We start from the raw sequence: 20,853 nt of genomic DNA, 5'->3' as shown, positions 1-20,853 counted from the left end.
CCCAACTGAATCGGATAAGCTTTAATTTATCCCCTGGAAAGAGCTGATATGCACTTAATCACTGCCTTTGTCTTAGACGCTTCATCCACATTACTTTTTCTCCAAGATCCAGATAGTGACCACCAGTTCAAAGCCATACGCCCCTCCCATCCGCGCAGTAGCTCGGGGAGAGCCGTTATCTACTGGCCGGCCACGCTGAGAAAGGCCAGTGCCGCCGTGCCCCGTTCTGACCATGAACTGCATCCGCTCGGAGGCCAGCCCTGCCGAGAAACTAGCGGAGGATAGCTGCCAAGAGAATGCGGGGGAAGCCTGTCAGCATCGACCTGCTTTCTGTCTCTGACCCCCCTCCCAACACACACACACACACACACACACACACACACACACACACACACCGCTCTGCTTCTGCTCTGACGCTGCTTCATGTTCACACTGCCTGCGAGAAAGTTTCATGCACTCGTGCACTTCCACACACACACACACACACACACACATCAGTGTGCCCTATTTTAGTTAGCTGGCACCGTTTCACAGCTCTCATCACGTTAACCATTTAGTGCTCTCGTGTAGGATGACACACAAGGTTTTTTTGTGTTTCTAATTGCAGCTTTGTTACGCTATTCTGTATTTTTTATTTATAAAAGTGGTAGCCCATTCTATTCTCAGTACTATGCTTTTGGGCTTTTTTGAGGGAGGTTGTAATAGCATGTGTCTCTCATTACTGTACATAAGGGCATGCATATTTTTTTGCGTTGTGTACTATGACTTGACTGATATATTGTCAGCCAATAATAATGTTCCACTGATTTATCAGTATCACCAAAAACCCCTACTGATAGTGTTGACAGTCTCCACCTGTTCACCTTTATTACAGTAATGACAAGCTGAACTGATAAAGTTGAACACAAAAACCTGTCGACAACACTGAAATTTACAGAATACATCCAAACTGACGTTTTGGCACGACATATAATGTTATAACCAAAATAATACAAAAAAGGCAAGGAAAAAAAACTCAATTATAAGAGCAAAATAAGAAAAGACTTAAAAGGCACTTACTAAAAGCTGAGGATTCTGGGATGCACCATACCCACACTTCAGTATTACTGAATTTTGTGCTGTTTATTTGCCTATAATTGAGTCCTAGTTGAAAGCTGACATTTATCAGTCAGTGAAACACTGTTTAACAAAAATCACTGGCAATTTTATTATCAGTATTACGGCTCTCAAACAATTAAAGTAATTCTGATTGATCACATACCTTTTGTGTAATCACACTTGTCTTATTTGCTCAAGTTGACCCTGAAGAAAAAAATAGTTTTCATTTAAAAAGCAGTGCATTTTTGTATTTTGTTGTAGCTGTATGAGTGGACAAAATGAGCTTCCTCTGAATGTGTATATTACAGTAAGCCAAGGCAAGTTTATTTGTATAGCACCTCTCATACACAGTGGCAATTCAAAGTGCTTCACACAAACACAGAAAAATAAAAGCATTAAATAATAATGCAGCTCATGACATCCTGCAATCTAGCACCTCAGAAAGGCTTTTGCAAAGATACCTACAAAGGCATAATTAAAAGAAAGTAGAAAGTAGTAAAAACATAAAAGAGAAAAATATTAAAAAAAAAAAAAAAGAGAGGCCCAAATATTTACAAAGAAGTTCCCAGCACCCTAAGTGAGGAAGTAATGCAATAGCATTCATTGAACACAGTGTTCACATAGAGTTGAACATGTACATCACCAAACGTCACTGAATGTGTTTGGGATTACTCAAATTGTGAAAAGCAGAATGTGCAACCAACTTCTAAGACTGAACTTTGGAGGGGTGGAAAAATATCCCTGCAGATTTCTTTGAACTGAAATTGAGTCTCCTGGAAAGAATGGAAGCTTGTAAGGAAGACAAAGGGCTAACACTAAATACTGAAACATATTATGTTTAGTTGTTGAGGCATCTGTGTTCTGTTCATGTGTTTTTCTGCTTTTTTTTCCTGACACTGAAAACTCGAGTTTTGCACAGTATTGTATATTACAGTATATATGCAGTCAGTGGATCCAATTCGTCTGTGAATGTTAGCTTCTTGCTCTCTCAAGAAGAACTTTTCTTTCTACTTTGCTGTTACTTTTGTTAGTTTGCTGCTCATTGATGCAACAAGGTGTCAAAGATATTGCTTTAAGATATTTAAAAGAGATATATTTGAAAGAGAGGGCTACAATTGCAGATTCTATCTAAGCAACACATATGACACAAGTGTCTGGGTTTCAGCCTGTACTTCTACAGATGGTTCGAACTAGGGGAGTTTTTATGGCATTAAAAAAGTACAGGCGTTAATAATTTGGTGTGTTAACATGTTAACTTTGACAGCCCTAATATTAACATTATATCTGTGTTATTATCACAATTTGTAAGTCAGGAAAATCTAAAAACGATGAGTCATATTGGTCGGGCCCTGTTGTGTTCATTATACCTCATTATACCTCTAATAACTCAGTCATACCTGCTTCATGTTTGCAATCACCAAATAACCTTTCATTTTGTCACATTGTAATGAGCCCATTATTATGACCAGTTGATTTGAATATAGACAACGACTATAATTAATGTACCCTGATCACTGGTTCTGCCAAGATAAACAAACACAGACCAAAAAAAAAAGCCATTGCTGGAGCTGTGTGTGCGGACACTGGAAGCAAGTAGCCAGTTAAGAGAACAGAGGCGCAGTGTGTGTAATGTGATCCTGAAGGAAGGGGATAAGTGGGGGATTTGGCTGGGTGCTAATTTGGTCTGATTATGTGCTCTAATTAGGGGGTCAGACAGCGCAGGCTGAGCCCTGTGCTCTCGTCACTCATTAAAGTTGCTGTAATGAAGTTAGCCTCCATCAGCGCCCAACGCAAAGCCTTGAACCCCAGAGATGGCTTTACCTTTTACTGTGGAAAGCTACACACATTCTACTCATGCACCTTTTACAGTGGTTCTTCAGCGCCGCTCGCTACTTTTAAAGCACTCATGCAAAATGCATTCAGCAATAATTTGTTCTGCTCTGCTCAGTAGTAGTAAAGCTTTGTAAAATAGTTTTTTTCGCATCATTAATGGCATATTGCAAAGAATATTTTCAGTATTGTCATGTTTATTGTCTGAGCCCCGTTGCTGGACTGGCACTAATGGGCAAATTTATTGGATGCTGTTTTATAACCTTTACGTGACAAGGGAGGAAATTGAGTTTCCCACAAAGCATTGCATGTGCAACATACCCGTCTGAGATGTTAATCCTTCACCTGACGTGAATTATAGAAAACGCACACGTGCGCACAAGCGAATGTGTCCGGAACAGACTGGATGGAATTGCTGCAGTAGTGTTCCCCCTTCTCTCTCTCTACCTCGCTTTGCCTCTCTCTCTTTTAATAACTCTGATACTCTGATTTATGGTTGCAGTTCATTGATGGCAGACTGGCCAAATTAAATGCAGGAAGAGGTTTCACAGACGTCTTTGAGGAGGAGATCACAGAGGGGGGCTTCTGTGGAAGTGAGTGGCATTTCTCTGTTTGGAGGTGGAAAAAGAAGTGGAAAAAATAGGCAGCAGCTTTTTCCTTTTGAAATAGTTTAAAAAAAAATGACAAACTACATTATAAGATACAAATTAGAGGCCGAAATAAAAAAAAAAATCACAGGCCTGAAAGTATTGTGAAGGCTCACTAACTCTATCTTTACAGTTTCCAAGATTGCAGGCTTTTTTAGGTCCATTTGCTCACGTTTGGTTTTGTATGTGTGGATGACAGCCTTTTCATGCCCCATTGTTTCTCAGGTAATTCAAGGTCCTATCAACAGTGGATGCACACGGTGAAGGTAAGCAGCAGTTTTTGATTCAAATTTTCGTTTAATGAATATTCAATTCCACCTGAATGATTGAGCCTGATTGCTGAATCGTGCTTATTGTCTCTCGCTGGTTAAACAAGCATATCCAATTGCTCTTGAAGCGTGCGCAAAGTCCGGAAAAAAACGCGGCGGAAAAGAAGCGGAAGGCAGGGAACACACGCATGCGGGACGGTTGAGATGTTGAGACAGCGTTGATATGATGTGACAGCCAGTCATCTGAGATGACACATGGATTCTGGCAGGAAACACAGCCATTACTCAATAGATTGAAGGAGAGAAAAGCCCCCCCCACCCACCCGTATGCTTCGTTCCTCTCTTTTGCCCGCCACCCATCAGCCCGTGCCGAATTAGTTCTCCGGAGTGCCTTTTTCAAAAGGTTTCCTTTAAAGTTCACATCATCTGACTGACACAAATCCATAAGCGGGGCCTTCACCTCCATCCTGCTGGTCGAGTGTTTGGAATTGAAGCACTAGTGTTAGTGCGAGACCATTTTAGCTGTTTAGCGTGTTAGTCCAGCGCTGCTCTGCTGCTGCAATCTCTCAGAAGAGAGAAAGGGATGGACTAAGATAAGAGCGAGGGTATTTCAGAAAAGCAGGATTTCTTAATAAACTGGAAAATTAGTAGTAGAAGTTATGGAGGCATTTGCAACAGCAGTAAAAATAAATTAATAATAATAAGATGTAGTGATGCCATAGAAGAACCCCTTTTGGTTCCCTAAAGAACACAAAATTTGTAAATTTCTTCGAGATGAGAGAGTGGTGTCTTAATTCAATATATATATATATATTTTTTTTTTTTTTGATACAGTAAAAATAGAATGGCTGAAAATGTGCCTTACATTAACTAGGGTTCAAGCACACAGTGTGAGCTGTTGCTTTTGCTCGGATTTGTCTTCTTCTTCTTCGTATTGTTGTTGTTGTTATTATTGTTATTATTATTATTATCATTATCTTTATTGTTATTATTATCTTTTATTGTTATCATTATTATTATTATTCTTTTTCTCCTGATAAACTTGTTGTGGAAAGAGACCGTAAGTCTAAGAGGCACCAAACTTGGTAGGTAGGTGTAGTTTGTGTGCCTCTAGCCAGACAACAAAAATTACCCTGATTAGCCAAAGGGGGAGCTATAGCACAGCAAAACATGTTTTGCCTCATAACTCCTAATCCAATTGTTTTCAGTTTACTAGAGCATTCAACATTCAAGTAAATAATTAAGCAATAGAACACAAGAGGGAGTGTGTTGTCATGAAATAACATCACCAGCCGATGGTGAGATCATCATAGCCGTAAGAAATGAATAAATTGGGCCATGAACGTGGCATTTAATATGTTTTAATGTTAGCAATTCCTTCTGCCAAATTATAGTTCCTTAACAAACAGCTTGTTGCTACGTCAGAGTAACGAGCTCCGCTCACTCGCTGCACAGCCGGCAGTTCGTTCTTCAGCTCCTCACACAGACCAGCTAACAGTTTGGGAATTTAGTGTAGTCTCATCTTCAGAGTCCGACCAAATCGGCTGTAGATCAAATGTAATCTTAAAAGTATCCATTTTCTCTTTGTGCACAAAGTAAGAAGGAAAAAACGTTCAAATGGCTTGAGCGTCTCCTACAGCTGTCAAAGTCATTGCTTAGCAACAGCGTCTCAGCGGAGTGATGCAGTGTTTGTGAAAAAAAGTTAGAACGCTTCTCAGCCAGTCAGCTTGTGTGGCCGGAACTAACTGTTGTATAATTTTAGATAAAAGCTGTACTTTTATAGTGTTCTGATCTGTTGCTTTAGCCATCAGCTAATATGTTAGCCCTGAGCTAACACACTAGCCACAAGCTAACATGCCAGTCATGAAACAACAGCCATGGTTGAACAAGAGGTTTGTGAGCATGAAGAACCTTTTAAAGGTTTAAAGAATCTTCACATAATATAAGGGTTCTTACAGAACCTTACAGAAATTTCAATTTAAGATTTTTTTTTAACCTTTTAAATTTAAAAATGCTCTTTCTCACACATTGTATTTACAGATATGAATCTATAAAGAACCATTCATTGAAAGTTAAGATGAAATGTTTTAGCATTTGTGTAGCTATACAAGCTATTAAAATAGAACAAGATTGTTAATGCATCGTTTAGTGTCATGTATGACCAAGTTGTCCTGTATATTCTAATTTTGATCTCAGAAGCATGCAGACTTTATGGGACCTGCCAGCTGCCCTTATTCAAGAAAAAACACCCAGAACTAGTATTATCAATGCAGTAGTACTTCATTTAGAACATTAAGCAGACCAGCACTTGATCTTAAAACATGATTTGGAATGAATTGTCAGACGTTCTCAAATGAATAAAAGTGCTAATCTATTACGAGTTTTAAAAACCAACAAAAGAATCTGAAAAATCAGTTCTAGCAGAAACAGGCAGCCAGTGAAATGATGGTGTAAAAACAGGTGCTATATGTTTGAAAAGTCTGGTGAAACAACTTTATCACTGTGCACAAAAGCTGTGGAACTTTACCATTATATATTCATCAGGCATGTACCATTATAAACAACTAAAACATTATTTATTTAGAATATAATGGCAATTTTGTCATAGATATATTGTGTTTTATTGATGATATCCATTTATGCTAATCTTCTTTATTTTTTGTTTTTGTTTTACTTTGATATTTAATTTTTATTTCATTTCTTCCGTTTTTCTTCTTTTTTTCTTAGTAATGCTACTTAAGTTCTTATGCTATTGTTTTTGCTGCTTTATGATTTTATGCTATGAAGCACTTTGAGCTACATTTTATGCATTAAAGGTACTTTATTAATAAAGTTATTATTAGTAGTAGTAGCTGTATCCTGACTAATGGAAAAGAATCAGAAACTGTAACTGCATGAACGAGACGGTAGTTGATTAAAAAAAAATATGTACGTTTTGGTTGTGCAAGTAGTTGAACAGCTAACTTACTAAACAAGCTGAAATCCAACACCCAGACTAGGTTTCGGTGGACAGGCTTGACTTTGGGCTTAAATTATTCTGTTTATGGAGAAATCCTGCTTTATGAAAAAGCCCACAGTGTGTGGTAGACCAGTGTACACCACACTGCATACTGCTGTGACTGAAATATGACCACTGCATTTGTGGACAAGCACTCTCTCGGGAGCAGACCTATTTAATATTTAGTTTTAATGGCGTCAAGCGAGTTTTTGGTACAATTTCTCGTACATTAGGGGCACTGTCATTGAAGTTTTGGCGCAGGACACAAGCCGTTTATTTACCTGCTAACGATTTTGGAGAGCGTGGCCAGCTGTGTTTGTTTGTACGTCATATACATATCCAATAAATTACATTTTTCAGTAATTTTTTGTTAAAGTTTTGTTCAGTCAGCAAAAGTAATGATGTTGGTAAGGAATTCCTTATTACTCATTCAATGATTCTCTTTTTTTCTGCATAGAGAGGAGTGAATAAAGCCAGTCCAGCAGTGAAATCAGCATACAAGATTGTAAGTTTTTGAACTGTGGTGAAATTTCAAGCTAGCATTTTTTTCCAGTAAAGCGCTTCTGTTCTCTAATATGGTATGTCATTTATTGCACTGTAAATTGCTCTGTTCTGACTGTGCTCTGTTACTTCTGCGCTCTTCAAGGGTCTTATTAGTGTTATCAAGATTCATGTGATGTTGAATTGCTATGGAGTTTCTCATGGTGGCCAAAAAAATCACCATTTTATTGAACAACAATGCGTGTTTTTCCATGTTTCTTCCTTTTTTTCCTTGGAAGGCCAAAGTTCATGCAAAAAAAGGCCTGCGGGGTGTGAAGGACAAGATTAGACAGAAGGTAAGTCACTCAAATATTCTGATTTCCACACACCTGCACTGCTTAACATAGCACCGATAGTTGAGCGCAGGGTGCGAGCTCAGGGTTTAAAATGGGCTTATGAAACCTGCTTAGCACTTTGTTCAGGAGTATACATTTTTAACAAGTCTGCCTCTGGCGATGGGCTGTCATGTCATACCCTCGCTCGGAGATGCCCCTTTATATTTTTTGCATATTTCATCAATGAGTGAGTGATTTGTTCAAAGCCAGCGTAACGAGGTGTGTGTTTCTATAACGCTGATGGCTTTGATAAGGCAATTGTGACATGAACTGTCAGGCCATGGTGATCCTGGTCCACCGAGGATTCTTTCACATCTGATGCAAATTTCCTATTGGTGCCTTCTTTGATTTAGCTAAAACAAAACAGACTGTCACAAGATGGAAAAGTCTGGATGATGGACGGTGGGTGTGTGCCTCTGCAGGAATATCTGCATATGCAAATATGGAAATATAGAGGACATGGGATTCCTAACAACAGGGCAAGACCCAGTAGACCACCAAAACTCTCCCCATCAGATAAACAGCACTTAAAGCTTTCATCTTTGAGAGAGAGAAGAAGATCGAGAACATCCACAGGTGTTTCTGTCCATCCTTCCACTGTGAGAAGACAGCTGAACACTATGAGTCTGAAAGGATGTGTAGGTGTTAAGAAGCTCTTACTAAGAAAATGAGATATTTGGAAAACTTGCAAATCAAGCAAAGAAGCTGCTGGGGTTCTCAGAACAATGACTGTTGAATGTGTTTGGGATCACTTTGATCATGTCAACCAACTTTTAAGACTGAACTTTGGTAGAGTGGGAAAATGGCTGCAGATTTCTTTGGAAAGCTGAAAACAAGTCTCTCAAAAAGAATAGAATCTGTAATAAAGACAAAGGATTGACACACACAAATGATATTACATTTAGCTCTGTCATTTTCTGTTAAACATGTTTATTGCTTTTTTTTTAATTTTTGGATAATTTTACATGGCTGTTTTGAGTAGTAATTAGATAAATGAAGGGTGGTCTGTGACTTTTATACAGTATTGTACAGTGTTAAAAATAAAGGTTCTGTGCAGGGAAGTCTTTTGTTCATCATGGTACAAACAATGTAAATGTTCTCTCAAAGGTACAACAGAGGGTTTGTACTTTTTCATAACCTGAAGTTTTAAAACAGAGCAATAAAATAAAAAGCCTGGAGATGAAACGGGGTGTGTTGAGTCAATACAACGTAGAAAATATCATTTCAGTGGATTATGGTACAGTTATGTTCCCTGACTAAAGGTACTGAGATGTACCCTTGAGGGTACCACCCCAGTGACAAGAGGGCTACTGCCCTAGGGACAATTTTGTACCTTTTTTTCCGAGAATGTAGATTGGTCACGAGGGGACAAATCCTTGGTTTTACAAAAATATAAGCAAAATAAATAGCAAAATATTGTCCAGTCTTATTAATTGGAAGTTGCCAAATTTGTAGGCTTTTGTTTATGCATAAACTTCTCAACTGTTGCTGGTATTAATCACTGGATTGTGCATGATTAAATGCATGATCAATGCCATCAACAAAATATTCTTCCGTTTTTTTTAATTGCACAACTACAAAGGATTTAGTTGTGCACATACGTGTATGCGTTCAGGAAAAAAGGTATTGTACAGGTAACTACTTGCCCCACTCCCCCAAATATAAGCAGTATAAACACACTTTGGAAGATACAACTTGATCCTTAAGGTCTGGTTCAGTATATTAAATTTAAATAGTTTTAAATTATACTATGAATATGCATCATAGTATCATGAGGCTTTGTTTCAGTTACCATGTCAATTATATTCAACCTTTGTCTATGGCGCTTTATGCTTATTCATTCTCTCTCTCTCTCTCTCTCTCTCTCTCTCTCTCTCTCCCCCTCTCCCCCTCTCCCTCTCTCTGCCTCTCTGCAGGACACTGAAGACGTGTATGGTCCATACTGTGCAGGTTCTCCCACCAGCACTAAAAGCCTCTCACCCAAGAGGCTTCAGAAGCGAAGGGTGAGTGTGTACGCATGCAGCTCAGCACACACACACACACGCACAGTCGATGTGTTTTCGGACAGTCCGGCTCTTGAAAGCGATCGCCCATTTGCACACCAGTAAGTCTGAGGCGATGTGAGGCTGCGTGACTGACAGCTGTGGCTGCTGCGGCCGTGTGGAGTGGATGTGTGGTGTGTGAGGCTCAGTGATGTGTTGCCAAGCCTAGGCAGGGAGGCTGCGCGCCCCCCCTGCAGACACAGGAGGTGGCCTGGATTCCAACCACTCTCTTTCCTGCCTCCATTTCACACTCAAATAGGCCACAGGATAACCCACCGGCTCTGCGCTCATGATATTTTACACTGCCAGAATTTTTTAAGGGTCGATGGTTTTGATTGATTTATTTTTTAGATTTTTTTTAATTAATGGAAATTTGTTCATAGTTTTGTAGAAGTCTCTTGCAGAATGCACTGTCCAGCATCCTCAAGAGAAACACTAAAACAAACCACACAGGTACATTAATTATTAGAATTAGATTTAAAATTGTGTAGCCTCCTTTGTGTAGACTCTGCATGTCTCCATGAGGCTTAGAATCCTGTTATGTTTTAGCTTGTTTAATCCTGATATGTTTAAACCTGTTTGCATTCCACATGCATAGATGCAGCTGTTATTTTACAGTAACAGTCCAATCTAAAAAAGCTAGTGTTGCTAAAAATGATGGTAACGGAAGGGCTGCATACTAGCATTAAGGAAATGACATCATGAAAATTGATGCTCCTGGATTCTGGATTCCGTTTGCTTTTATGCCACATTAGCATGTTAAGTCAAGCTTATTTGAATGCAGCTCTTTTTTTTTTTAGGGCGCACGATCAGAATCGGCAAAAATCGGTCGTAAAATGTTAAACAGGCAACCATTTTTTTATTCATTTAAATATTTAAAATGCCAGTTTTGCCAATTAAAGAGCAAGTATTGTTATTTATGTTGGACCTGAAAATGAATGCTAGTGTGCTATTGTGTTTTGTGTGTTCATTTAGCCCAGACAATGTGATATATTTAAAAAACATAATAATAAAACCTGGCTAAAATCATCTGTAGGGCACTTTGGGTGTAAAGAAATGGTAATCTGAATCAGCCACTCAAAATTCAGTGCTCCCTAATCTTACAACTGAGTGTTCTAATCAGTGTGTTTGTGTGTCCATGTCTATGCCCACTGTGCATCTGTCTCTCTGTCAATCTCTCTGTCTGTCTGTCAGCGTTGGCATTAGGTATTGACTGATTCCTTAGGGATCAGTCAGCCGCCATTTCCACCCCTGTTCCCTCTCAAAGACACACATACTCTGCGACTCTCACTCATGCAGTGTGGCTAGGAGCCTTTGGGACTCCAGTGCTGTGCTGGCTGCATTGATCCGCTCCTTCATCCTTCCTCTCCTCTTCCTCACTACTCCCCGCCACTCCCCTTGCCCTCCACCCAAGTGTCACTGCTGAGCCTAACACTCATATAGTATTGGAAATGTATCTGTTTTTTTTTATTACCAAGATTAATTTCTCAGTGCCCATATTCACTGCTTTTAATCCGGGTCAGTGGAAACAACCCTTATTATCTATGGTTTGACTTCGTTGCCTGAAACTCTCCTTCACTAGCAAAACTGGCACATGAACTGCATCATTGGGTTCACTTTGTTTTCACTGCATTTGCAGCTCATTTTCCGAAGTCTTTTTTTTCTTCAGTATGCCCAAGAAGAGGCCACATCTTCCGCTCCATAAAAAACAGCATCTGCAAGTCAGCAGTTTCTGAATCAGTTTCCTGTGGTATCATTAAAATGCCATGTTTTCTCTGCCTATTTTATGCAAAGCTTTTGCATACACATATTCACACATCCTGCTGAAGCATATAGATACACAAACCAGCTGTTAGTGGACATCAGAGACTTTATGAATTTCTGCACTAGGGCAATACAATGTATCGTTTGTTAATCATTATTGCAGTATTGGTCTTTGCAGTTACTGATATCGCAGAAGGCTACGATTATGCGCAGTGCAAACATCCCCACAAATCAGTTTTCCAGGTGAACATTCTGTTAAGGATCAATGTATTTATGCAGAGGTGGAGCCAGCTGGAGGGATGGGGAGGTTGAGGATATGATTATTCTTAACAGAATTCTGGTTGGTGTGAATGCAACTGCAGTGTTATAAATAACAGAATAGTACTTGCTGAGCGGATTTGAGGTCCGGTACAGAACGTGACTACATAGCAAGGACACCAGACTGTCATTTATAACACTGAAAGGAGAAAAGATGAGAGAGAGCTCACTTTAACTAAACTCAGTTACACTTACTTTTTTCTTTGTCATCCAACAACTTCAAACTTGAATGACCAAATGGAAAGTGACCATCAAAATGAGAGGAAGAAAGAGTTTGACATGAAGAAAATGACCATGCAAAAAAGTCAGAAACATGAGATGGAGGGTGAGGAAACATTAAACTGAATGAGAGACAGCAGGGCGGTAGGCTGTCTAGCAATAATAATGAGGGAGATTAATGTTTTGTTTAATGATAGAGATGATGGTGCGAGTGGACTGTCATTTATGCTAATGACTAATAATGTTTTTAGCCTAGCAGTAAATATTTCAGTCAAAATAATGCAGGCGAATCTTAAACCATGTCATATTATTGATTTAGCTGTGTTTTAATACATTACAAGCCATGTCACAATTACTATATATATCAATGTAATTACAGTACTAGTATTGTGCCCATATTGCGCATGCCTGCACTGTATGAAGAAAAGAACCTCAAATATCTCTCTTAGACTCGATTGAAATAACAAATTAATCCAAAATCTGATGTAATGGTCAGCGCTACTGAAAAATGTCATACAGGCAGTGCGGTGTTTAATGTCCTGCTCTTGTGTTCACCCACAGTCCCACCTACACTCATGCTGGAGAAGGGCAGCGGGCAGAGGATCTGATCTCGCCTCTGTCTGGCCTCTGCCGCCGTCACCGACTCTTCTCCACTCTTTTAATTAGCGTGGCTATTCGCTGCGTCGCCGTTGTCTGGAAGGCCGTGGAGGGGGGGTAGCGGTATTAAATAAGCAATACAAAAAGGTGTAGAGACAGAGGTCTTCCAATTAGGGCCTTTCAGAGGGAGGCCTGGACCCCCTCCCTGCTCTGCTCCACAGTAACGGGCCCCAGGGGACTGTACACACACACACACACACACACATACATACATACATACACACACATACACACTCAGGATGCCGTATCCTACACGGTGAGTGTGTTTTTGTGCATGGTGGACATGGCTGACACAAAGCCCCCCTGCACGATCAATGCCTAAATCAATCAGCAGCGCAAAAGATCTTCAAAGAAAAGACCAAACCAGGACAGGCCAAGAGCGGCGTAGCACTAGGCCAACACATCTTCCAATACAGCACACTCTTTCTTCACTGAAGAACACACAGCAACCACTCATTAAGTTAACGACATCAGGCATGATTCTGCTGTTCCTGCTAGATTTCTCAGTTTGGGTTTTGGTCCAGTATTTATTCTAACTGTTCCAATACATCTTAAATTACTTACAAGTTATTCGAAAAAAGACATTCACATTTTAGGATCATGTGTGACCAAGTTTTGATGTATTTTCTAGTCTTGATCTCACTGGCGTTAACGGAACCTGTGAATTGCTATTTTGTAAATCAGTTTTACTTGCGCAAAGAGCCAAAATAGCATTATCAATGCAGAAACCGTTTCTGGGTAATGGAAAACTGTAGATTCATTAATGCATTGATAGTGCAAAAAAATATGTGCCATCTGGCCAAGATGACTCAACTCCAATTTGAGTCACACTTGAGTCACATGTTGACTGACTCTGAACTCAACTTGAATTCGTCCTTAAATGACTCGGAGTTCGGGCTCCATTAAAGGCTTTCAGCCTGAGATAAAACGCAACAAAACCAATATAACTAGGATTTATAACTTTAATGCAGTAAATTAATAAAACTTGTCATTTTCAACCTTAGATGTCTTTGCATGTCTGTTAGTCTGCGGTTATGTGCCGTTGTTACTGCAGTGTCATTCTCCAGCAGCCAACAACAGCACGAAGTTCGACACTAATTCAAATGAGAGAATATAGAACAGCCTTCAGTTTGATGGACAAATGGAGCTTTATATGCAGTTAGTGTGATGTTTAAAGGAAAGAGGCAAAGCAACTTGAAACATTTGGCTAGGATTTAGAGAGTTGGCACCCCAGTGATTCGAGACTCGTCTCAGACTTGCATTCCAGTGACTCGGGACTCAACTCAAACTTGCACTCCAGTGACTTGAGACTCAACTTGGACTCGCACGCCAGTAATTTGAGGCACGACTCTGACTCACATTCCAGTGACTCGAGTCTCGACTCGGACTTGCATTTCAGTAACTCAACGCTGACTCACACCCCAGAGACCCGAGTTACTTACATGGCACCCCAGTGACTTGACTTGTCTTGGACTCGCACCCTATTGACTCGAGACTTGTCTTGAACTCGCATCCCAGAGACTCAACTTTGACTCACGCCTTGAGACTGGAGAGTGACCTCGGACTTGCACCTCAAAGAATTGAGACTCTGATTCGTTCCCCAGTGACTTGAGACTCCACTCTAACTTGCACCCCAGAGCCTCAAGGCTCGACTTGCATACTTCAAGAAGTACAGCTGGATATAGCTAAATTCTTTTAGCAAATCCCCGTTATTGTAACCAAACCTACCAAATGGTGTCTCTGAACGCTCTTGAGTTTAATCCGCATAAATATAATCTAATATAAGTGATTTTGGGCCATCTCCGTTGGTCTGTTCATTCTGAAATGTCCACACAGTGTGAATGGCAGCTGTGGTTTTCAAGTAATGAAGTCATAAGGTTTTAATGCCCACAATAATATATAATTTTCCTTTTCATCACAACTGTAGATGCAGTGATTAAGTGCAGTACTGAGGGAGGTGAGGCAGGAGAGGTATCCGGGGCAAGCCCGTGTGCTGGTGAGAGGCAGGCTTGGGTGTCAGTGGCACAGCCTGAGGTGAAATGCAACTGATTCCTGCGCATCTGCATACTTACTGCTCTTACTGTTCATTCCAACTGAATGAAGCTATGGCTGTATGTGTAAGTGTGTTTATGATGTGTGTGGCCAGCTCCTCTGAGTGTCACAGCCTCTGGGGAAGGACTGCACACACACATGCGCACACACACACACACACTGAATGAGACAGGCAGATGGATCCCCCCTCAGCCAGGCCAGTTGAGCAGCTCTGCATATTAAAGAAAGCCCAGAAAGCCCTGTTCAAGTAGTGTATAATTCATAGACATCTCTGCTGCAGCTCCTAGGCCTCCACCTTCATTTCCATACCGCTTCATGCACTGACCATATTATAACAGTGCTGTTGCCATTTAATATCGCATATGATATCATCCTCATCCTGAAATGACTCAAACAAGAGAATGCTTGATCTGTGGCACTTGACCCAGTCTAAAGTAAAACTGAAAAGAAATGCTGATGATTTGTTTTTATGTTCATCTTTTTTCAGACTTTGAATCTAATTGAGCGTTTGAAATCTCAAAGCCATCATGTAAGTGTCTCGGTGGAAAAACTACTTGCGATGGTGTTCCTTGCCGTGTGCATGCTGAGAGGTTTTGTATTAACCTGAGATTTAGATTTAGGAGCATTTCATCTACATCAGCCACAATTTTATCTCCATGCTGGCTGATGCCTATTTGTATGGCTATGTATATGTGTGTGTGTGTGTGTGTGTGTGTGTAGGTACAGTACTGTGCAAATGTCTTATTTTTGAAATTGTACAGTTTATAATTGTTTACTATTTATCTTGTCAGTAAGTGTTTTTGTCTGTAAAGACGCTATGTACGGTAACTTAGAGGAAGACCCCAAGGTAGAACCTCCCCTCCACTTATTTTCTCACCAGGTCGAATAATGGGGTCATATATAATTTCAGCATGTTTATTGAATGGCTGTGGTCTAATTTATACTTTATTTATACTATTTTAATTTCATCTTGACCACATCTCTGAAAATTATTGCCCCAGAAGCTTTTTGGGGTCAGTTGATGTAATTGTTGTCATTGGATAGTACTGATCTGTGCATTTATATTAAGTTGTACATGGAAAATTAGTCAAAAGTCTGCAATTGTAGGGGTTTTGCAGAGAACGATGCATTTGGTTTTTAGAATTTTTTTTTCCTTTTGAAGTGAAAATGTGAAATTAGACTTTTGGGGTAGGAAGTCTCCTTAGACACGGACCAAAACACTCCCCCACACTCCTTCACACTCCCCCAGAAATAATAGTTCGATTTTCCCTAAAAAGTCAGAGTTGCTAACTATTAGCTTTGGGTTGGCTATCTAGCATTAGCATTAAACTTGATTGTTGCTTTGTTTAAATTATTATTGCTTTTTATTGATGCCATACTAGTAATAATAATAAGAATATTAGTAAAATTGATATTTCAAATGTTTAAATTTTACTGTCATTTGTTTAATTTAGAGCTCATTAAAATTAAGTGGAATCATTACCAAATGAATTGATAAGGGCTTCAGTTTCATTTTAAAATGTAATATTTTTCGTGTTTCTGATTTTCTTTTAAAGATTTAAAGACTAGAATTTTTTTGTCACAGAATTTATGTTTTTTCATAACTGATGGAAGATCTACTAAGGGGGCTTCTTACCCCAGGTACGGCTAAGATGTTCTTTTTTTGTTTTGGTGGTTTTTTCAATTGCAAGACCTAATAGATATCCTAAGCGACTGCTTATACCTTATAGCAAGTTACAGCTTTCAAATAGTATTAGAATAAAAACAAATATACACACATTAAATAAAATGTAACTTTGTTGTTCAAAAAAGTTAAAATCTTTTCAACATAGAACACAGGTTTGGTTTCTGACATCTCACTCTAGCCATCACAGTTTAATGAAGGCTTGATTGACGATGATGTACTGGATGGAAGCTGTGAATACTGATCTTCTTTAAAAAGTGGAAATGGATAAGCTTACACACATCAAATCACGTGTTTATTTGTTTATTTGTTGTTTGGGCTTTTTTTTAAACAAATAAATGCTCACTGCCAACAGAACTGGTTTTACATATAATTTTCTAAGATGGTCCAAGACTTTCGCACAGTACTGTAATGTATATGCCTACGTGTGTGTGTGTGTGTGTGTGTGTGTGTGTGTGTGTGTGTGTGTGTGTGTGTGTCAGCCCACTGTGACACTTCATGAGTCTGGAGCACTGCCAGTGTTGGGATGGATTTGTTGGGTGTCAAAAAACATTGACATACAAATAGAGAAAGCGCTCTTGGCTAGTGGGCAGCTTTGCAAACAGGAGAAAGCAGCACATCTGCATGGCTGTGATGAGACTGAACGCATTGCCTTGTATTGCAGTCTAGGGGATCCACAGTGGGAGGCAGGTTTTGGACCGGGTGCAACCCGGCCTCCTTTAGGACGGGCAAGTGCACCTCTGCTGTAACCAAAGTGCCATCTACTGGACGCTTCTAAGCAGTGCGCACGCGTTTATGCTCAGCGAGACTTGGCTTTTGAAAGCGAGATGCACCGAAGCGCCTCCCTCTGATATTCTTGAAAGCGTCTTTCAGCCGGAGCCAGTTGGAGCAGGCAGGACGGCGGGTCTTGCCTGAAACGAGGGTTCCAGGCTTTGTTTCAGGGGAGGGGGGCCTCGCTCGAGCGCCTCGGCAGATGCTGGCTGCGGTTCGGCCTCTGAGGCGCTGGGGTTTTGTTTTGCGTTTTCCAGGCAATGTCTTCTTCCCTTCCAAACGCTGCCAAGCTGATGAGATCAGTGGCCGGACTGAAATAGCATGTGAAATGCATAATGCACGTCTCACTATTAAACTGGCAAGAGCATTGGCTGCAGTGGAAAGGCCTGTAACTGTTTTGGACAACATAGCCTATATGGAAATGCATACACACACACCCCATGAAAAGACATTTGATGGTGAGCAAAATGAAATGAATTCTCTGTCAAGTCTTGATGAACTCAGTGCACATGTCAATTCCTTAGACACATGCAAATATAAGCAATAGTATATATTCTGAAATTTAAAGGGCCCATATCAAGGATAACAAATTTTTGTGGATTTTATTAAATAAAAGTTTGTTGTAGTATGTAAACTTTGTTAAACTTTCAGAACATGCCACACTCCCGAATCTGTACTGTCTAAAATCAGAAACTAAGCCCGTTTTGGTGGATATATCCACCTATGCAGCCTATAGCAAATCAGTCCCATCTACCTCACGCTGAAGTTATAAGAACTGATTTTTTAGTTTAAGACACAATATGGTCAGACAGTCAGAACAGACATTCTTTACATACCTCAGACAAATTACATTTACATTTATTAGACATGTAAAAATGAGTGATTAGGTACATAAAAGAATGACTGTTTTTGGTACATAAATTTATAATTGGACCTCTGAAGGGAGAAAATAAAACACACAAAAAATTATAATATGGGCTCTTTAAATTATATCACCAAACCTCTTTTACTGATACATGCATCAGAATCTATAGTTCTACAGTTGAAGTGTCTTAGATCTGGAGTGGAAAGCTGGTCTGTATGGTAATCTCTGCATTAACTCAGACTAAAGACAGCTTCTTTTTTTCTAGCAGCACTTTTAAATGTAGGACCTGACCTGTAGCAGCTCTAAATCAGCAGTCCTTTCTGATTTAGAGCATGTGTAACAGAATAAAATAGGCACATGTGTATTTTGTCTCTGCTTCCAAACTAGTGGTTTTGGCCAGGCTCAGTCCAATGGCTTAAACGATTTTTTCATTCTTTTATTTCATACGCTGTTTCTTTTCTTGGCCTCTTTGAGCGCTCTGAATATAACCACGGAAAGTATGAAAGATGAAATGAGCGGGTAATCTGTAAGCTTTATTTTATTTTGGTATTTTTGCCCAGGTCAGTGATCGGCGCCTTAAGTTTAAGGACAGGTTTCTGTGACTTCTGTGACAAACACACACAAACCAGCCCCCAATTTCTTCTCCATCTTTGCCTTTGTTTCTAAGGAAACATAGCCATACCTTTGCGGAAGCTGTAAAACAACGAATTAGCCTTAACACATTGTGCGCACACAGACTGACAGTGATCTTGTGAAAGGTGTAGATTTATTTGGACTAATTAATGTGGAGCATTGTGCAAGGCTGATGGGAAATGATTGTGGATGGTGTATGTGTACTGATCGCTGCCATGTGCAGGAAGGTGTGGTGGTGTGGCTCTGAGCTGTGGGCCTGGTGTTGCTGTTCTGAGGGGGGAAAAAAGGCAAGAGCTCCACTGTACTCACCTTGTTTTAATAAACACCTCTGCTTACAGAGCGAGTGGGGGAGGCCATTGCACACCACGCCCTGCTGCCTAACGGAACGGGCTAAGTGACTGCAAACAGTCAGAGCAGCTGCCAGTGGAGCAAAATCCCAGCCGCCAAGGCTCATAGTTCGAACAAGTTTAGACCCTTTGAGACTGAAAGCCAGGCTGCACAATATAGTATTTGTTTATGGTTATCGCAACATTGGCTTTTTCAGTACTGCTATTGCAGAAGGCTGCCATACGCAAAAAAGCCGTCTAACCCAGATTCCCAAATTTTGTGTGTCTGCTGGACAGAGTGTTTCCCCTAGATTTTGTTTTTTTTTCCAGGACAGGTGGTAGATGCTTCACAGCTAAAAGGCTTATATTGTGTCTTTAAATGTGCGGGAGCCAGGGTAGTATCATTATTATTTTTTATGTATTGTAATAAACAGTACTGTGCAAAAGGTTTTAGGCACCTAAATACATTGTTCAGAAACATTTATTCTGGCAGCACATGTTTTTTTTTCTTGTAAAACACAATATATCAATATGATTTATATCAATATATCATTTTATCATTAGAATAAAAACAAACAAAGTATATATTGGAAACCAAAGTTTGGTTCCAGATTTCTGCTGGACACCTCCAGCCATTACTGATTTATTAAATTTTATCACCGGCACACTTGATTTAATCTAATAAAGTATTGATTAGCCAAACCAGATTTTGGATGATAATTACAAATAATACTGGGCTTCTTTGAGGAGATATTACGATAAGAGAAGCACACTGACAGACATAAAATCACTACTTAACGTGTTAATGTTGAGTGTTTTTTTTTTCTCAACTAATACACACTTACTGCTCAGAACACCTTGTTAATTGTAATTTTCTCACTGCCTAAAACGCTTGCACAGTACTGTATTTCTATAGAAATGTATAGGAATAGTGTTAATAGTTTTTAATTTTTATTTTTATATTGTACAACCTTCCTAGAATCAAAAGTAAATACTGTTTGGACTGTCAGGTCTATAAGGAACCCCAAGCAGGTCTGCATTTGATTGTAAGGCATTATTAAGAATGCTATAGGAAGCGCTACTCACCGATTAAACGTCAAAGGTGAAGCACCATGTTTTATTTTCACTTATTCCAATTTCAGAAATACATCACAAATTTCAATAAAAGTAAAACCACCCCAGATGGCAGAAAAAAAAACATGTTAATGAAATTCTGTGATTAAAGCCTACTGTGACTAGATACTAGAACACTACGCTGCTCCTTGGGCACAAACCAGCTCGCCTCTGCTGCACACTTGCTTGCAACTCACTCACTCATGTTTAGCAGGCTTAAAAAATTTCCACAAGGGCACACCATTAGTAGTGAAATAGTCTGTGATGCTTCATAAGAGCACTGCTTCACATCAGTGACACTATGTTAACTTGTTTTTATTGGATGCTGAGGTCAGATATGGTTGCAGATGTTTCTCTGGGTGTTTTGATGAATGTTTTTTCATGTAATCCAAAAAAGTCAATTATTTCAGTCATTATAATTGGTAATACAGGGGAGTTACTATTGATGCACTAATGCATTTTTGATATATGGCAGGTGTAGTATGTAGCAATACAATCACAATACAGGTTATTTGTCCATATAATGCAGCTCTAATCTAGACCAACAAAAGCTTTATTACACGTCTGGGCTGAAAGAAAGGCAAAGAGAAAAACAGCACAGTGTTGTGGTCATAAATTATTACTGCATGAAAATTTCCAGCAAGTACTGAGACTGTGGTCTTGACCAGGACCCAGACCAAGATCCTGTTTTT

General features: G+C 39.6%; 1 protein-coding gene across 1 annotated transcript in view; it reads left to right on the top strand.

Moving 5' to 3' along the window:
* dennd1b (DENN/MADD domain containing 1B) overlaps nt 1–20,853 on the top strand; it is a 131,833-nt gene that overhangs the window by 103,127 nt on the left and 7,853 nt on the right. Inside the window, 6 exon segments of the mRNA XM_036585923.1 lie at nt 3,431–3,521; nt 3,801–3,841; nt 7,300–7,347; nt 7,622–7,678; nt 9,634–9,720; nt 15,257–15,298. Coding sequence (XP_036441816.1) covers nt 3,431–3,521; nt 3,801–3,841; nt 7,300–7,347; nt 7,622–7,678; nt 9,634–9,720; nt 15,257–15,298 — 366 coding nt within the window.

Source organism: Colossoma macropomum, unplaced genomic scaffold (assembly GCF_904425465.1).
Source record: "Colossoma macropomum unplaced genomic scaffold, Colossoma_macropomum, whole genome shotgun sequence".
NCBI lineage: Eukaryota > Metazoa > Chordata > Actinopteri > Characiformes > Serrasalmidae > Colossoma > Colossoma macropomum.
Note: the sequence above shows the minus strand (reverse complement) of the source record. Positions and strands in the feature narration are given on the sequence as shown.